Here is an 18,618-nt window from a genome sequence, read left to right as displayed (position 1 = left end):
TTCTGGGACACATACAGAGGTCCAGTGAAATGGCCAGGTCAAAATTAAATTGTAACTGTGCTGATTGTGTACATTTGGTCGTTTCCATGATGGTCAAAAAATTCACTTTTAGTCTCTTCTGAACAGATTACCTTTGTCTACATGTCTGGAGATTCCTCCTGATCATCTAGTGTCTTTTGGTGAACTCCAAACATTTTCCTTTTTACTTTAACAATGGCCAGAGAGACACTCCAATCTCTTTTATGGAGTTCTTTCAAGGTGACCTTTGATCTCTCTGATTAATACCTTCTTGCATGTTGGCCTGTTGTTTGAAAGCTTTATTGGGGTGCCAGGTTTTCTTTCTAATGATGCATTCTGAGGTTTCAGAACACTGTCAATGTTCCTTAAGTATCCGATGGGTTTTCTAATGACACATTTAATTCTGTGGTGACATAAACTCAAAACATATTTTGCTAGTTTATATGAACTAAAATGTACCGTACTTGAATAATTTCATCAGACAGTATAAATTAGTTGCCTTTTTCTGTGTCAGGAGATGTCTGTTTAAGGTGTGAAAGCGTTTGTCAACTGCCATCAGTCCCACTGTGGCCTCTGGGTCTCCTGTGATCTGCATTGCAAACATCTGGCGAGGTTCATAGGATGCAGCAGGTCTCAATGCTTCCAGCTTGAGCTAAAGGATAAAGGAAGAGCAGATTTGTTTTGGTAAAGCTGTTATATATAGTTTGCTTCGACATATAGCATGTATCTCTCGCACATCAGTGTTTTGTCTCTCACCATTCCCAAGCAGGTGTCTTTTACATTGACCCAAACAGAGTCTGATACCACTTCATCAGAACTTGGATGGAAAAAGGCTATGATGCGGAACGATGGCAGCATTTCTTTGGTGATTTGAACCATCTGGGAAATCAGGTTCATACCATTGCTCTTTTGTCTTTGATATCTCACCAGCTGACCTCTGCTCAAAAACTGGGGAAACAGATTTAATCATTAACTAGCCTGTGAAACAGAATAGAATAAATACACTCATGCATGCCAACACATAGCCATGAAATGAAGTTGAACATCGCTCACCAAATACGTAATGTCTTTTTGTTGACTTTGTGGCCTGTTGAAAAAGAGGTTGATTTTTGTGTATTGTCCTAATTCCACCTCAGTTGTATCCACACCTGCAATTACAACTTTCCACAGTTAGTGTTACATATTTAGGGAGACTGTAACCTAAAGCAGTTAAAAGCAGCATTGACATTACCATCAATACAGAGTTGACCACATGTTGTACCTTCAGGACATCACTTACTTATGTGGATGTAACTGTTGCTTTTGGTTTTATATGGATAAGCATTCATGGTGGCTGATGTTTGTCTTGAAAATGAAATCCGAGGATCACTGGTCCGTGCCTGTAATTTAAGGCACACACAAATAAGAATACTGTGTACAAACAAAACTTCATATTTTAGTATTCACTTGACTGGTGTTCAGTCACATGAAAAAGAAAGTAATTGCGTCTTTTCATATCCATCACACGCCTTCCTAAAATAGATGTTCTTTCTTTTTGTACGTGTATGTCATCATAGACTGTTGGAGGTGGCAGCACAGTTCTTCTGCTTTGCTACAGATTTTTGATGTCAAAGAAATTGGTGTCAATGAACGTAGTTGAAGGTGGAGAACCCAAATGCTTCTGAGTACGCAGGAGGTACCGGCTTACACAAACAAATATTTCAGTTATTGTTCATCAGAGGTTGTATTTACCTAAATCTAAGACATTGATAACACACATCGTATAAAGTGGTTTACAAATGAATTAAAATCACTGGACAACCAAAAACCCTTTTGTTCAGAATTGTAGAGCCTGATCACAGAAAATTACTTTACACAATTATGAAAATCCCAGTGATTGTTTTGAATCGCTTTCATAATTGTTCTTTTGGCCTTATTGGTGCAAAGAGTTAGCCTGGGCGAAAGCCGACTGTTGACTCCGTCAAACAGTCTGGAAAACCCCAAGAGGAATCCGTTTCCATGGAGGGTGGGACCTTACTCAGCAACTTAAATTCATTGGAGTTCCCTTAACCAATCAGTAATGTTTAGAAAGGACGTAGGTTATGCGCCGAGGTTCATGCTTACTCTCGCGAGGCTCTGGCTCGCGAATCACGCTTCCCACATCCGCTTTCATTATACCGGTACCATTTGATAAATCAAACTTTTCCCAAAGCCAGTTGGAAGGAGAGCTACGACATCCTTGCCACTAACAAAATTGACGAGGCATTCCTCTTGCTCTTGTTTTAATTGTGTAATGCTCTCCAGAGTTGAGACAACTTCATGGATAGCTTCTAGCGTTCTTCCGTCGCCATGTTTATTTCCGCTGCGGTTGAACTACAATTATATGGACTACAATGGACTCTGCGCGTGAGTTCTGCGTCACCACTCGCAACTGTTTGCTGATTGGCAAAACACTGAGCGAACCGAGGTAGGGGGATTTGGCCAGACTATGTGCGGAGCCAAAATCTTTGGGCGGAAGTACGTAGGATGGCGTCGCCAGGCTAGCAAAGAGTAACAACTTTTATTAAATCTGACATTATAAGACAGAAACGTTCTAAAATAATTCAGGAATACATCTGTATTACATCCATTAATTAAATACACAATCGCAAATCGATCAGATCTACCTGTGCTTTAATGATATGGCAGCGATTTTGATCAGCTTATTAATAAAGCATACAAAATTACGCATTGTCAGCAGCTGGATGAAAATTGAAAGATGTAGTTTCTTTTCCACATGATTCTGTGCATTATAATTTTTCTTTCTAATTAAAAAAAAAAAAATATATATATATATAATATCTTAAAGACATACCGTTATAGTTAGGATTTCTGAGTTTGCCACTGTATGAATGGTAACCTTTGCCATGCCATTGGCTGCAGTGATGCCTCTAACTGCACCAGGCTCAACCAAGACAGCAATACCTTGTGCTGGAGTATCATCAGAATTCATAACGACAACCTGCCATCACAGAAAAAGATGCCAAAAGTATCAGTCGACTTGCTTATTAAAAGAATTGCAGGAACTGTTTTTTGTTTATTGTCATAACACTACACTATATTGCAAATCACAGCAGATGTGCTGAAAAATGTTTTCACTGACACTACCAGTTTTGACTCAGTGTGGGCATCAAAAGTATAGTATATACTAGTATAGTCATATTTTTGAGGAAGAGTCATCTTTTATTGAACTGGTTGAATTTCATCTATACACAAAGCTATTTGTGTATGTTGTGTACTTTACCACAACATCGAAGGGCATTCCTGGTTTGAAATATTTGGGCGTTTTCTTGAAAGTGATGGTGTAGGGTGATGTGATGACTTTGATGTCTCTTAACTCTGCCTCCACCATTTCACCTCCTGTTTGAGACAAAAGTACATCATAATTAAGCTTTTCAATAACAGTTCAACACCCTCCCCTATTTCAACCTCTAAAATATATAGTATCAAGAGAAAAACCAAAGTAAAAAAATATACCTCAGAAACTGTTATTTATTGACTATTTTTTTATATCATCCAACTAGAAAACATCATGAGAGATTGATGACATCACCTGAGAGCCAATAAAAAAATTCTGCTTTCTTTTAAGTTTCTGAGAAAACAGTTTTGATCTCTCTATATTTATCAATGGTGGAAGTGTATTTATGCAAAGGAAGTTTTCAAATCCAAACATCATGTTGCAATTTGAACAATACTGGAATGTATAAACAATAAAACTCTCAGTCTTCTGATGCTGGTCTCGAATATTCATACTTCTTTATCTATATCGTTTAGTATCCAAGTTGAGTTGATATGTAGGCATGATTGACATCTTGAAATACATACATTTATTCTAATTACTTAAATCAAATCCAGAAAACCCTTATTGTTTATATAAAATCAATATATCGTTTCATAATAAAAAAAAAAAAACATTTTAAATAATCACACATGCCTTTGTTCAGAAATCATCTTGCATTTACAGCTATTAACTGAAGCTTTCAACAACAAGAAAATAACATATAATGGCCAAAACATAAAAACATTCCTTAACAGCCCAAAACATTTATATATATATATATATATATATATATATATATATATATATATATATATATATATTAAAAAGTCCTGAATGGGACAGAAAGTCTATTTCTTACCACTCTCTGTCAGCACACTGACACTTGCATATATGGAGCTCCCCACCAGGTCGAGGACGTTTGGGAAGGTCTGAGTGATCGTTTCCTTTTTCAAGGTGACCTCCACATTTCCTCCCACAATCTAATTTTGTATAATACAAAAAGGATTTGAATTGACATATATCAGCTAACTTTGAACATATCTTTTCAGAGAATTTCAAAACTTAAGTACTGTAACTGCAGACCGGTTGACACAACAAATTGCTGAATATGTTTCACAGTAAAGTAGATTTTTAAAGCCAACAAGGCCAACTTTGTGGATGATGAGTTTGTGTTTGTACATCTTCTACTTTGTTTTTTTACAAGAGAAAGATGAAGAGATTTAACTGACACTGACTGGGCAATCATCAGGCAGGCAGATGTGATAGACAGGAACGCCCCCTGTTCTGGTAGACCCAGTGCTTCCCTACCCACTCTACTTTCTGTACTTCCCTCTATGCCTGGACTCTATTTCTACACTGTCACCCCTGACTAGTGGTTTTCCTTCTACGTAGCTTATTGTTAGCTTTTATGTTAGCTGCATTGTTATATCCTCATTTGTAAGTTAAAAGCATCTGCAAAATACATAAACATAAACATAAAAATGATCAAAAGTAAGGATATGTACCTACCGGGACTCTCTGAAGAGAGTGAGGAAAGCTATTTTTTTGACCTCTATGAATAAACCCAAATACCACATAGGCTGTCCCATCCACCTCTTTACCACAAGAATACCTAAAAGCACAAAACAATCCTCAACTTGGAATAAAGAAAAACAGAACAATCATATATATATTTGACATATATTTGTATAGATCAAATTTGGTCACTATTTCCACAAAAACGCCTTTACATACATAGCTTGAATGTTAAGCGTCAGCTCTTCTCTGTCCACATAATAGGAGGAGCTCAAAGGTGTCAGTTTAACCACAAAACTGGGAAGCACTGAAAAATAATACAGACAGTGCAATACCACTCAAAAGTTTGAACACATATTACCTACTTTTTTCAGTCCAATAAAGTAAGAAAGGAGGGTTTTGTTGATTTAAAGAGTTAAAGAGGGACTCACCATATTCTTTGACCTCAAATTCTGCAGCAAAACTCAACTGTGGGTTGCTGCGGAACTTTGCCACCACCTGCCACAGTCCATTACTACACACACACATATCACACATATACACCCACATATTCACAAAATAGGAAGCTTATTTTAATAATAATACATTGAAGTAAAAAACAAAATTACATTTTTAAGAGCATAATGGTACAACGGGAAATAACTCACACAGCATTTGCAGAAAGTGAGTAACTTCCAGAGAAGATGCCTGATCTCAAAATGTGAGAATCAGATTCTGCAGTGAGGCCATCAGGGGGCTACAAATGAAAGAGATTCTGGTAAGAAACTAATAGCTTGTGAATTTCAAAGTAACATTCTTACATGTTGCTGTGGAATTATATGCAGTTAATTTGTTCGTTAATGTTACGCCCACGGGACTTTTTCTCATGTTTTATGTTTTATCATGTTTTAGGTCTTGGTTTTTCCCCTCACTTCCATGTTCAGTTCATTAGTTTCACTCACTTCACCTGTGTTTTTCCCCTCAGCTGCACTCACTCTCCAATCACTCCCAGCCCTCTATTTAGTTGCCAGTCTCCCCTGTCATTTTGCGAGATACCTATCTTACACCCTTCATATCCCTCATGCCATGCAACGACCCGACCCGTCCTCACTAAGTTAAGTATTTATCCCTGCCATGTTAAGTCTTTTTGTTTTTTGTCTTGTCAAGTATTTACATTACATTACATTACATTACGGTCATTTTGCAGACGCTTTTAACCAAAGCGACTCACAATAAGTGCGTTCAACATCGGTAGGCAAAAGAACTTCAGGTCACAAGAAATCATAAGTGCATTTCCTTCTAATACCAAACAGCTAAGAGCAAAACTAGTGCTAGAGTAAGTGCGATAACCAACCAGCCTCTCACCAACTGCACACCAGTCACAGCGGGGTGGGGATGCAAACCCTGGTTCGAGTAGGGGAAGACATAAAAGAGGTAAGAAAAGCAGGAATGGGATGCAAACCCTGGTTCGGGTAGGGGAAGACATAAAAGAGGTAAGAAAAGCAGGACTGGGATTCAAACCCTGGTTCAGGTAGGGGGTAATGAAAATATAGAGGGTGCCAGTGGTGGAGGAAACAATAAGTGCGTAAGGAACTAGGACGGCGCAGGTGCTGTCCTAAGAGGGCGGATCAGGGTAGTTTTTCTTGAAGAGGTGGGTTTTCAGCCTGCGGCGAAAGATGGGCAGCAACTCAGCTGTCCTGATATCAGTCGGGAGATCGTTCCACCATCGGGGTGCCAGAACAGAGAAAAGCCGTGACCGTGTCGATCGTGCGCAGGGACCCCTGAGTGACGGGGCAGCCAGGCGCCTAGTGGCCGCAGAGCGAAGTGGTCGGGCGGGGGTGTTGGGCTTGACCATAGCCTGGAGGTATGAAGGAGCTGTTCCTTCCACTGCCCTGTAGGCTGGCACCAGAGTCTTAAACTGGATGCGAGCAGCTACAGGGAGCCAGTGTAGAGAGCGGAGAAGGGGAGTGGTGTGGGAGAACTTGGGGAGGTTGAACACCAGACAAGCAGCAGCTTTCTGAACCAGCTCCAGAGGTCTGATGGCAGAAGCCGGGGCGCCAGCAATGAGGGAGTTGCAGTAGTCCAGGCGGGAGATGACAAGAGCCTGGATGAGCACCTGTGCTGCCTTGTCGGTGAGGAAGGGGCGAATCCTCCGGGTGTTGTAGAGGAGGAATCGGCAGGAACGGGTCACTGATGCGATGTTTGGCGAGAACGACAGTTCGTCGTCCAGGGTCACACCCAGATTCCTCGCGGTCCGGGTTGATGTCACCACAGAGTCATCCATGGTGATGGCCAGGTCTCTGAATGGGCAGGCCTTTCCCGGGAGAAACACCAGCTCAGTCTTGTCCAGGTTGAGCTTAAGGTGGTGCATCGACAGCCACCCCGAGATGTCTGCCAGGCACGCAGCAATGCGTGCTTCCACTTGGGTGTCAGAAGGGGCAAAAGACAGAATCAGCTGGGTGTCGTCTGCATAGCAGTGGTAGGAAAAGTTATGGGAGTGGATGACAGAACCAAGAGATGATGTGTAAAGGGAGAAAAGAAGAGGACCCAGGACCGAACCTTGGGGAACCCCGGTGGTGAGCCTACGTGGCTTCGACACAGACCCTCTCAGTGTGACCTGGTAGAAGCGATCTGTCAGGTAGGATGAGAACATGGAGAGTGCAGAGCCAGAAACCCCCATTCCCTCCAGGGTAGAGAGAAGGATGTGGTGGTTCACTGTGTCAAATGCTGCAGACAGGTCCAGGAGAATCAGGACAGATGAGAGAGAGTTAGCTCGAGCAGTTTGGAGTGACTCAGTTACTGCTAGGAGGGCCGTCTCAGTTGAGTGGCCCACCTTGAACCCGGACTGGTAGGGATCCAAGAGGTTGTTCTGGTGGAGGTAAGAGGACAGTTGTTTGAAGACAGCACGTTCAAGAGTTTTGGACAGAAAGGGTAGAAGGGATACCGGTCTGTAGTTCTTTATCTCTGAAGGGTCAAGAGCTGGTTTCTTTAGAAGTGGAGTGACTCTGGCAGTCCTGAAAGCAGAAGGAAAAGAGCCTGATGTCAAAGATGTGTTAATGAGGTGGGTCAGGTAAGGAAGAAGACCAGGTGCAGCAGAATGAAGGAGAGGGGAAGGGACTGGGTCAAGGGAACATGTGGTGGGGCGGCTGGATGTTACAAGGTGGAGGACCTCATTTGCAGAGAGGGGAGAGAAGTGGGACAGAGGGAGGTGAGGGAGAAGGTGGTAGGGAGGGAGGAGTGGGAGGGCGACAGGTGTGGGTGGTGTGGACAGCTGGGGGGTGAGGGAAGGAAGATCGGATATCATTAACCTTCTTGTCAAAGAAGTCGGCGAAATCGTCAGGGAGGAGGAGGGGAGAGGGGATGGGGGTTGGAGGAGGGATGAGAAAGTTTGGAAGAGTTTTTTGGGGTTGGAAGCAGAAGTTTGAATTTTGTTACAGAAGAAGGCAGTTTTTGCAGCAGAGAGAGAGGAGGAAAAAGTGGAAAGCAAGGCCTGGAAGGCAAGAAGGTCTTCAGGAAGTTTACTTTTCCTCCATTTGCGCTCGGCCGCCCTCACGCTCCGCATCTCAGTACGCACTGAGTCCGACAGCCATGGGGCAGGTGGAGCTGAGCGTGCAGGCCTGGAGGTGAGGGGACAGAGTTTGTCCAGAGAGGAGGACAGGGTGGAGAGAAGAAGATCAGTAGAAGTGTCAGGGGAAAGAAGAGAAAAAGATTCAGGGGCAGGCAGAGCAGAGAGAACAAAAGAGGAGAAGTCAGTGGGGGAGAGAGAGCGGAGATTGGGACGAGAAGATACCAAGTGGGTGGGGGAAGGTCGGGAGGGAGGAGAAGAGAGGGAGAGGGTGTAGGACATGAAGTAGTGGTCAGAGAGATGAAGAGGAGTGACAGAGAGGTTGGCGCTAGAACAGTGTCTGGTGAAGATAAGGTCCAGTGTGTTGCCAGCCTTGTGGGTAGGAGGAGATGGGGAGAGAGCTAGGTCGAAGGGAAGAGAAACAAGAGGGTGAAGCTTCTTTGTCTGGATGTTGAAATCACCGAGAAGGGTGAGGCCGGAGCCATCATCAGGGAAGTGAGAGACAAGAGTGTCCAGCTCTTCCAGGAAGTCCCCAATAGGGCCTGGTGGGCGATAAACTACAGCGATGGTGAGCTTGACTGGGTGAGAGACAGTGACAGCATGAAATTCAAAGGAGGAGGGAGAGAATTGCAAGAGGGAACAAAGAGAGTATTTCCAGTCCTTGGAAATCAGCAGGCCAGTACCACCGCCCCGCCTCGCAGCTCTGGGAGTGTGAGAGAAAGAGTACACATCAGACAGAGCTGCGGGCGTGGCAGTGTTTTCTGGGGTGATCCAGGTCTCTGTAAGAGCAAGAAAGTTAAGGAAGAGCATGGATGCATAACCTGAGATAAACTCAGCCTTCTGCACAGCAGACTGGCAGTTCCACAGCCCCCCTGCCACCACTTACTCAATATGAGTAGAGAGAGAAGGGTGGATGAGGTTAGTGGGGTCCCGGCCTCTGGGTCTGACCCTGTATCTGTGTGGGCGCCAAGACCGAGAGGAGAGAACGGGAATGAAGCACATGGTTTCTTGAAAAATGGTACTTTACACTTACAGGGACCGTCCAGATGAAAATCGTCCTTGAGCAAGTCGGACTTGAAAAAGTCAAGTGCCTTTGTACGACAGCCTCGGACTTGAAAAAGTCAAGTGCCTTTGTACGACAGCCTCGGACTTGAAAAAGTCAAGTGCCTTTGTACGACAACCTTCGTTTGAAGACTGACGCTTGAAAGCTGACGCTTCCAACAACAGGAGTTGCTTTGTACTGATTCACTAATTGCTGATTGTCTGCACTCCTGCAGACCCCTCCCACAGATTAAAAGACAAGTGGCCACTCAGGCCTGAAGCTAGTTTCAATGGGGCTGTTATCACACAGTGAAAAACAAGCCTACAGCAAATTTACTTTTTAGCAGTCAAAATCTAGCAAAGATTTAGCAAAGATTTAGCAAAAATCTAGCAAAAAGCTAAATGGTACACAAGATAAATGTAGCTTACGAATTCTGGATGAATCAAGAAGTCCACAGCTCCTCCAGAAGGTCAAACACACTCAAACAGTCACAATATGATCTGAGCTGACTAAATAGGGGCTAGGGTCATGCAAACCCCTCCCACAGATTAAAAGACAAGTGGCCACTCAGGCCTGAAGCTAGTTTCAATGGGGCTGTTATCACACAGTGAAAAATAAGCCTACAGCAAATTTACTTTTTAGCAGTCAAAATCTAGCAAAGATTTAGCAAAGATTTAGCAAAAATCTAGCAAAAATCTAGCAAAAAGCTAAATGGTACACAAGATAAATGTATCTTACGAATTCTGGATGAATCAAGAAGTCCACAGCTCCTCCAGAAGGAGCTATTTATTCCTAGGTTTAGTTTTTTGATATCCGGCCTTTTGTTTGAACTTTGTTTTTTGTTTTGTGAAATAAAGTAAAAGTACTTTGCTGAATAAATTATTTTAGCAATGCCAGTTACACACACCCAGAACCAATATCTAGTGATAATACTTTGAGAGTATTACGGCTCCTTAAAGGGACACTAAGTAATAAATTAAGTCATTTATTAGCTCAAATCAACCTATTCATTCATAAATTAGTCCTCATTGGTGTAAAATGATCTCTGTCAAAAATCTCAATTATCCTCTTGAATGAAGAATAACTTGTCTGTATCTACATAGAGCGGGCAAGCTCTATGGAGGCTGCCATGTCCTTCCGGTCTATGAAAAACGACGAAGTGCCGAGAAAGGCATAAAGCACTTTGAATCGCGTTTTCCCCAACGCCAGGCCTTTTTTTTTTTTTTTTTTTTTTTTTTTTAGTGCACCATTCCTGGAGATACTGCAACACCAAGTCGATGCGTGGAGTGGACGGAGCAAGCCCCTATTTCATCTCCCTGTTCCAAAAATCAATTTAATATATGGTCCCCGGGTAGGGGACGTATCCCCAACGCCAGACCTGGAAGCGGAAATGACGTCATTTTGACGTCACGTCCGCTACCGACGCTAATGGTAAATAGATTTTATCTCGTAAATTATACCACTAATAATGCCTTGATTGTTACCAAACTTCTGCCATAGTACACATAGGCTCTTAACTCACAAAACGAGGCATTAGAAAGTTTGTAAGTTTACCGGGAGTTTATTTAAAAGAACATCCAGATAGCAACTACACACTGCTGATAACGCTACCGCTGCATCAACGTCACTTCCGGTAACTCCCGGAATCTGATTTGCACACCAAAGGCTGTATCAACTTATGTTATCTGACATGTTATCTGTCATCTGTATTTATAGTGTTATTGTATGTGTGTTATATAATCCTTTGTACTGTGTGTCTTGATGTCTTTTTGTTTGTATGGACCTTGAGTCTGAAGCTATAGCTTCTTGAATCTGGACACATACCGCCTGCCGTAGTTCAAGAAGTTGCAACGCACATTTGAAAACGCGAGGCGCTAGAGAGCAAATTCATTCCACTTTGCAAAATAAAATTGCACCGCTAGATGGGGGAAGAAATTACATAATGTCTCTTTAAGCGAAACCTTAATATCACCGTCATTACTTGGATACTTGTGAATTTTTGAAAGTTACAGTAACTTACCACAATCTCAATGTCCACTGCATTGTTATTATGGTCCCTCTCTACAGGCTCCATTGCAGGGTTCACTGCAAAGATCCTGTAGAAAACTGTTAGAGAGAAAGGAAACCAGGAAAATCACTTTTTTTTTTTTTTTTCCCAGTCATTTCATGACTAATTTAAACCTCTTGCTTGCCTAGTAAGTTAAGCGCAACATCACACAGTTGACATTAGGAAAAGGTGTATTTCATGAAACTGATATTGCAGTTTAAAATCTTAAGCAACTGAGAAACATTTCACAAATTTCAAAAAGTAAAAAATAATGAGATAAATCACAAAGTAGGAGAGTTGTGTATTTTGTGTAACTGGTGATAAATACTCATGTCGCATGTTACCATGTGGCCAAAATAAAAATAGTAAGGAAAACAGAACAACATCCTTGTCAGCTGAGCACGGTCTGTTTGTTGATACAGACAACAAGAAAAGGCTGAAATATAGAAGATATTTAGTAAGAATGGAATAAATTGATAACAACATGTTGTTGCCAATCTTTAACAATTTATTGAGTATACTGTGAGTGTATTTTTGTTAAATCTTTTGTAGTCTTTGATATTGTCATTTTTGCTTTCCAAAATGCTGTTGTGCTTTGCAGTTCATGGGTGTCACACCACCAAGAAGATATGTTCCTCGAGAGTGATTAAGTGTACTCACCCTTGCTTTCTTGATTATAGATGGGCTTGTCAGTCTGAATGAAAATGTAACCAGACAGGAAGGAGACTAACACAACCTTCTCCAGCACTCGGTCAGGGAACCGTGCTTGCAGGTAAACAAACTGCTTTCTGTTGGGATCATTACTGAAGGCTTCAGCAGGGATCTGAGAAAAAACACAGTGTGAACTAAAAGATGACAGCATGAGGAAGAAACCTGTCTTTCTGCAAAATGCACATGAATATTCATCTATGGTGGCTTTTCCATAGTTCTTGGAAATTAAATTAAGGCAGGGACTTTGCAAAAAAAACAAATATATTTTATGAAATTAAACGTTATGTTGCAGGGAAGTAGGAAATCTTAAACAGTACATAACTCTATCTAGGAAACCAACAGCTGGAATATGCTTGAGAGAGCAGATTTAGCAAAGTGTGCTGACAATCTCTGACAAGAAATTTTGAGTTCACGTTACCTCTTTCTCTGAAATGGAAAATAACAACTTTTTCTGGAAATATAGGCTGCATATTGGACAGCAATTCATGTTGGAATATGTTATATTTATATTGAAAATTAAAACTTGCTGATTCAATTATTAAATGTAACATAAGCCTCTCATAATGTACCTTTAGTTTATTTTGATACACCTTTTCATCTGTACGTCACCAAAAAAGTTTGCTTGATCATTGGTACAAAGGTAAACTAGGTCTTATCTGATCATCAATTTTATCTTCAGTTGCTGTCAACTGCTTTTCCTCCTATGATGTTACAAAAGCCTATACTACAGTTTTAGTATGGTATTTCAAAGCATTGCAGCAAAATGCAAGCTTTTTATCCATTGTAAAGAAAATTAGAGTTGAGCAATTTGGGAATGTGGATGGATTCCCACTGGGATCCACTGGTATTTGATTCTCAGCATTTAGGTTCCAAACCAAGATTTTTTTTTTTTGAAGTTTAAATATCAGAGTGTGTCTTTGTTAGCTGTTGCCATGTGAAACAGTATCAAAGCTAAACTGATTAAATCTTTTTTTCTTTACCTCCGTATGTGCTTCACCTAAACTGAACACACTGAGGAGCAAAACTCTTAGTCCCATTAATGTTTCTCAACTCAGAGTTCAAGTTTGCACTTAATATTTTATAAACCAGTCAAACAATGCAATTGGCCAAGTCAGTTGTCCACAAAAATCAATGTCCATGTAAAGAGATAAGATATCGACAGGGAAGAAAAAGAAAAAAAATCAAGATATATGCTGCAGGGTAGAACCACAAATTAAGTACTTCACATCTAACATTTTTAACATCATATTTCCCAAATATTCTAAAAATATATTGTGTAAGCAATTAATAATTCTTAAATAGAATTATTACCAGATATACTGTAACACCCGAGAAGGACTTAACAAAACAATTTGAGAAACTGTTCTCATTTCGGAAATAGGTTTTCCACAAAATTTTCATTACAAAATGGCCCCAGTACATTGAACTCTGCTTATGCTATGTTTTGTTTCAGAGCCTTCCATGAAAACTTACCATCTGTTCTAGAAAGCAGATATAAGAATAGGTCTAAGTCTTATTCTGAATTTTTGATGAACTCTGATGGGAGTTTTTTGGTGCCAGAGCACTCGGTTTGCTTTTACAGGTTTTCTGCAGCTTTTGAAATCAGATCAGATGCTTTTTAGGACATTTTTAAACTTTGACAAATAATACCTTTGAAGTTGTGACACTGTGTAAAATGTAAATAATGCAGTGGCCCCTGTAGACAGTTTACTTTTTTTTTTTTTTTTAAGAAAGTTGTTTTTAGCTCTTTTCAGTTCACTTAGATAATAATTTTCTCTTTAAAATGATCCTTTACAAAGAGGAGGGTAAATATAAGATGAACTGCTTCAAGATACAACAAAATTACACGGAAAACTTACATTCATTACACTTTCATATACTGCATGTACCAATATACAGTCTGTTATTGAAATACAATCTAAATGTAAATCATAAAACAATTAGGAAATGCTGCTACTGAGTCTTTGAAGTATACCATGACATCAACGCTCAGTAGTACATTACCGTAATTCTTCCAAAATCCTGGTAATTCTTTGCCTTAGTGAGGGTCACATATGTGGTTGCCAGCTGTTTGGTTTTGGGTGGAAAATTCATCACACTGATTTGCACTTTTTTGTCATCTTCCCGCTCACAATCTTGAATCTCTACAAAGATATTTTCAGCTGTTCCAACTCGCAGCAAGTTGGGGGCAGACATTAGCTCCCTGGAGAGAAAGAACAGACGGTTTGTAGAGCTGCTTGTACAGAGAGAACCAAGCTGTTGTTAACAATATGGTCTAGGGAAGCTTCTTAACTTTGTTAGATTCGGTTCTTTTAGTTGGAATCTCAAGAACGGACCGGAGTAATTCAAGTGAAAATGAAGTCTTTATTTGTGGTCACACGTCAAAGCATATCAGCGCTGGGCTCAGTGGGAAAGAGCTCCCGCAGGAAGTCTGTCACTTATTTCATTCATAATGTCTAAGAACAAAGCCAATTTTAACAACTTCATTAAATGACCCGGAACTATATAAGGAGTAGACATGCTAAGAGCAGTTACAACCCTGTAGAGTCTGTAATAAAAATTTCCATTTTTGCTATATCAGCTAATGCTCACCTTTTAAGGAACTCCATATGACCTGATATTACATTTGTTGCATATCTAAATGTGCAGATTAATATCACCTATTATGGTTGTCCTTGCTAGGTTCTCGCTAATTTCCCATTCCATCTTTACTTGACCCCTTAAACTCATTTTCCAATGAGTTCACGGAGAAGAGGTAGAGAACATGCAACGAGAGATCACGTTTTTGACTATTAGACCAGACCTGTATTTAGACACATACAACATGTAATATTTGTTAAAATTTTATTAAAGCGTTTCTCTCAATGTCACGATCCATGGCTACTATTGATTTTCTTCCTCTTGGTTTCTTAGTCTTTGCTCTGGTTTAGTTACTTCTTAGTGCCTTGGTTAAGTCTTTGTTCTGTGTTTTTGTTTGGTATTTTGTTTTGAGCTTTAGTCCTTGTATTCTGTTTTAGGTTTCAGTCCTCATTTTTAGATTCTGTTGTATTCTAGTTACTTATGCCTAGATATTCCCAGTTGTCGATGTCAGTTGTGTCTGGTTGTCATCATTTCCCTGCGGTAACTTTCAGTCAGTTCATTCATTTGTCCATCTGTCAGCCAGTCTTCCTTTGTTTCTCTTAGTTCTGTTGGTTAGGTCAGTGTGAGTTTTACTTATCCTGCCTCGGCAGCGCCCAGTTAGTTAAATAAAGCAACCTGGATCTTCCCTTAATCTGAATTTGGGTCCTTTTCCTCCTTTCATTTTGTTCTTTGTTTTTACCGAAACCCTAAAGAAACATGCAAACAAAATGTCCAAAATGTTGAAATCAGAGACCACACGGGTAACACCAAGAGTAATGATTTACACCCAGATGGTATCTCTGTTGGATTGCTTTGAGCTACAGGCTGAGAATGGTTCCACAGTGAAGTGCGTATTTCAGAAAGCAATTTATTGTTTATCCTAAAAATTAAATAGTTTTGGGTCAACTTAATATTCTCGAATTTGTGCCAACGTAAAATCGGTTAAATCAACCAAACAGAATCAATCGAACCAACTCTAGTAAATAAATTGAATTTTTGAACTTTTTTTCTATTTTTCTTTTGTTTTTCAACTTCACTTAACGAGAATTTTGCAGCGGTAGTTATTCAGTTCAATTTTCCTCTTTTTGAACAATTTTAGATTCAACTGCAATTTGTGTTTATCATGGTGTTTTCTGCTGATTCATTTTTCTTCAGTCAATCGTCTGACATTGTGATAAATTCGGAAAGTAATTGGACACATCATCACAAGCGCCCTAAGCTACAAATGCCACTTTTTCTGTGAAGTGAATAACATATATAAACGGCTGGTGTTAGATTTCCATCACACTTCAAAAGCTCTTAGTGTGTAGTTGTACATTGAATTTGTACAGTAACTAAAACTGTCTGATACTCATGGTGTACAATGTCTCCATCTGACATGTAGTGGTGTAGAACTAGCATGAAACATAGCATTAAAAAAACATCCAAGGAAAGTACATTAAAGAAATAATACATTAACTGAGTTGCACATCAGTAACAGTGTTTAGAGCATTGTTCTCTTTGCCAGAATTGTGTGACAGTAAACAGATGGTTTACTTTCATGAGAACCATATGATAATATAAGAATCAAAACAACTGAAGCGCCTTCAACCTAACAGCTATTTTCAATAGTATTCAAGTTAAGAAGAATGTTTGTAGGTAAAGCAGGTCTACTTACAATGGAGATGAAGCAGTCAGAGAAATTAGAACGAAAAATGCCGGAGCGGCCACCAGCAACAGCTGGCTCCAACACATCTCCCTGCCCGATCCCATATCTGCTGTGGGTCCAGACTTGGTGACACTTCACTCTTTATCTGTCTACAGTAGCTTGCTCCACCTTCTGTCTCTGTTTAGATTTTAGTAATCTAAATCTAGTGACAAATTCACAGAGACACTCATTCCAAATTAGTTTGAGCTTAAGTTTTATTTGAGCTGAAAGCAGATTAACCAATACAACTGGAAAAAAAGAAAGACAAACATTTGTTTTGCCTCTTGGAAAAAGGAGACATCCTGTAACAAATTAAATATACTTATATATGACATTAAGGCTGTTGGATAACACATTTGGTAAAGTTATGCCAGCTGTGATATGCCATCACAGATATGATACAGGACTATTTTTTTTTTTTTTTTTTTTTAAGAGCTAAACATTCAGGATACCATGAGAAAAAAAAGGGTAAGGAAAGAGAGGAAATCACTTAATCATGAGGAAAAAAATATTCTAAAAGAAAGTGCTTGCTGACCTTAAAGAGCAACAGAGAAGATTATAAGACTCCTTCAATAAGGTAATTCAACTCACTGTTGGCTAAACATGTTAAGTGTTACAGCTCAGTTGTGTCTCAATTTGGAGCAGAAGAAACAAAATTGAAATATTGTAAAAAAGGAAACATAGAGGTTGACCAAGGAAGATGTCAGAAAGCCAAAAAAGAAAATATTAACAGAAGGGATGCAGTGGACAAGAAGATGACTGCAGAACTTTTTCTGGTGAAGGTGAATCTTTGAATGTAAACACAAAGGATAAGGACACAGATGTTAAAACTTTTTTTTCAAACACAACTAGTCAGAACCTGGTACAATCAAAAGTAATAGTATTTACAGCATTGGTGGACTAATTTATTCTTTATTCTTTAAGAATTATGATCTTACAGCCTGATGGGAGTGTCAACTCTGTGCACTGAACAGATATTATAGCAGCAATAAAAGAAAAAAAATTAAAGCATTTCACCAAGAAACGTGTGAGACGTATTCAAAGTAAAGAGCAAAGTCATACAAGAACAATCAATTTTCTAAGGGCAAACTAGCTTCAATTCAGAAATAAGTATGAAAATGAATAATTTTGTGTACACATACACACAAGACGATGAGCCTCTGAAAAACTTGAAGCGACACTAGAGAAGTTTGTGAACCTTAAAACTATGTGATTCTGAGTCATTTTGAAATGCATTGACCTTTTGTCATGCATATACAGCTTATACGTAATCTTATACGTTAGCCCAGCCCCAAATCGTAGAACTCTGTTTGGGCTGGTTCATTACTTTTATTATTATTATTATTATTGTTATTCCTGCTCTTATGTTGTGATTCAAATTGATGAGCAGAAATGAGCCAGCATCACCAAACTTGGCCCAGCACCTGGAAAGTGTGTGAACACATCTGGTCACACATGATTTGTAATTAAGGCTTAAAGAAAAAAGTAAAAAAAGCAAAAAGCCTCATCCCACAAAGCCTATTTGACCACTGAAGTCGGCCATCATTTTTTTCTATACTAATTTGCATAAATATATTCGTATATACACGAATAAGGCCAGACAAGGAAAACAAGGGTCATCAATGAAAAGCTGCTGCAATGGGTGATGGGTGATGATCTCAGGTGAAAAGGGCCAAAACTGGCAGTCAGGTATAATAGTTAAGTAGCTAATTTTAATGTGGAAAACAGTAAAATTACGTAGTTTTTGGAAATTCAGAACACCAAATTCCACAAACCACATTGTGTGAAGGACCTACACAATTGTACAGCAAAAAAGCAAGCTCGAAATGAAAAAGACGGTTGACAATGCCCAAAAACCCTTGCAGAAAATTCTGTCCAAATATAATATATTTTGGTGACATATTCAGGTTCTACCTAGAAAAAATTAATTCTAGGTAGAATGCGAAAAAAAGTGTGGTACACATGTTCTCATTAAAAGAAAGAATTTAAAAAAATGCTATAATTATGTGCTCTACTTCTTAGATATTTCAAAATATGAAAAGCGAACTGCTTGTACATCAAGCAATGTTGTAGAAATTCTGGTGAACTAAGAAATCCTGCAACACATCCAGCATAATTTGTCCTCAACAAGTACTCA

The 18,618-nt window shown here is 39.6% G+C and overlaps 1 protein-coding gene and 1 pseudogene across 1 annotated transcript in view; both read right to left on the bottom strand.

Moving 5' to 3' along the window:
- The window catches only part of LOC142379138 (complement C3-like), a 38,398-nt gene extending 21,870 nt beyond the window's left edge, over window positions 1-16,528 (bottom strand). The window contains exons 1-15 of the mRNA XM_075464275.1: window positions 16,452-16,528; window positions 14,180-14,378; window positions 12,125-12,287; window positions 11,438-11,523; window positions 5,479-5,567; window positions 5,263-5,345; window positions 5,051-5,138; window positions 4,826-4,928; window positions 4,176-4,296; window positions 3,281-3,396; window positions 2,852-2,998; window positions 1,298-1,397; window positions 1,072-1,166; window positions 775-966; window positions 518-670 (exon numbers count right to left, since the gene is read on the bottom strand). Of these exons, the coding sequence (XP_075320390.1) occupies window positions 518-670; window positions 775-966; window positions 1,072-1,166; window positions 1,298-1,397; window positions 2,852-2,998; window positions 3,281-3,396; window positions 4,176-4,296; window positions 4,826-4,928; window positions 5,051-5,138; window positions 5,263-5,345; window positions 5,479-5,567; window positions 11,438-11,523; window positions 12,125-12,287; window positions 14,180-14,378; window positions 16,452-16,528 (1,812 nt within the window). The remainder of the gene's footprint in view (window positions 1-517; window positions 671-774; window positions 967-1,071; window positions 1,167-1,297; window positions 1,398-2,851; window positions 2,999-3,280; window positions 3,397-4,175; window positions 4,297-4,825; window positions 4,929-5,050; window positions 5,139-5,262; window positions 5,346-5,478; window positions 5,568-11,437; window positions 11,524-12,124; window positions 12,288-14,179; window positions 14,379-16,451) is intronic.
- Window positions 10,654-10,776, bottom strand: LOC142379548 (U2 spliceosomal RNA; annotated as a pseudogene).
- Window positions 16,529-18,618: the final 2,090 nt, after the last annotated feature.

Source organism: Odontesthes bonariensis, chromosome 4 (assembly GCF_027942865.1).
Source record: "Odontesthes bonariensis isolate fOdoBon6 chromosome 4, fOdoBon6.hap1, whole genome shotgun sequence".
NCBI classification, from domain to species: Eukaryota; Metazoa; Chordata; class Actinopteri; order Atheriniformes; family Atherinopsidae; genus Odontesthes; species Odontesthes bonariensis.
This window is presented reverse-complemented; position numbering and strand designations above follow the sequence as displayed.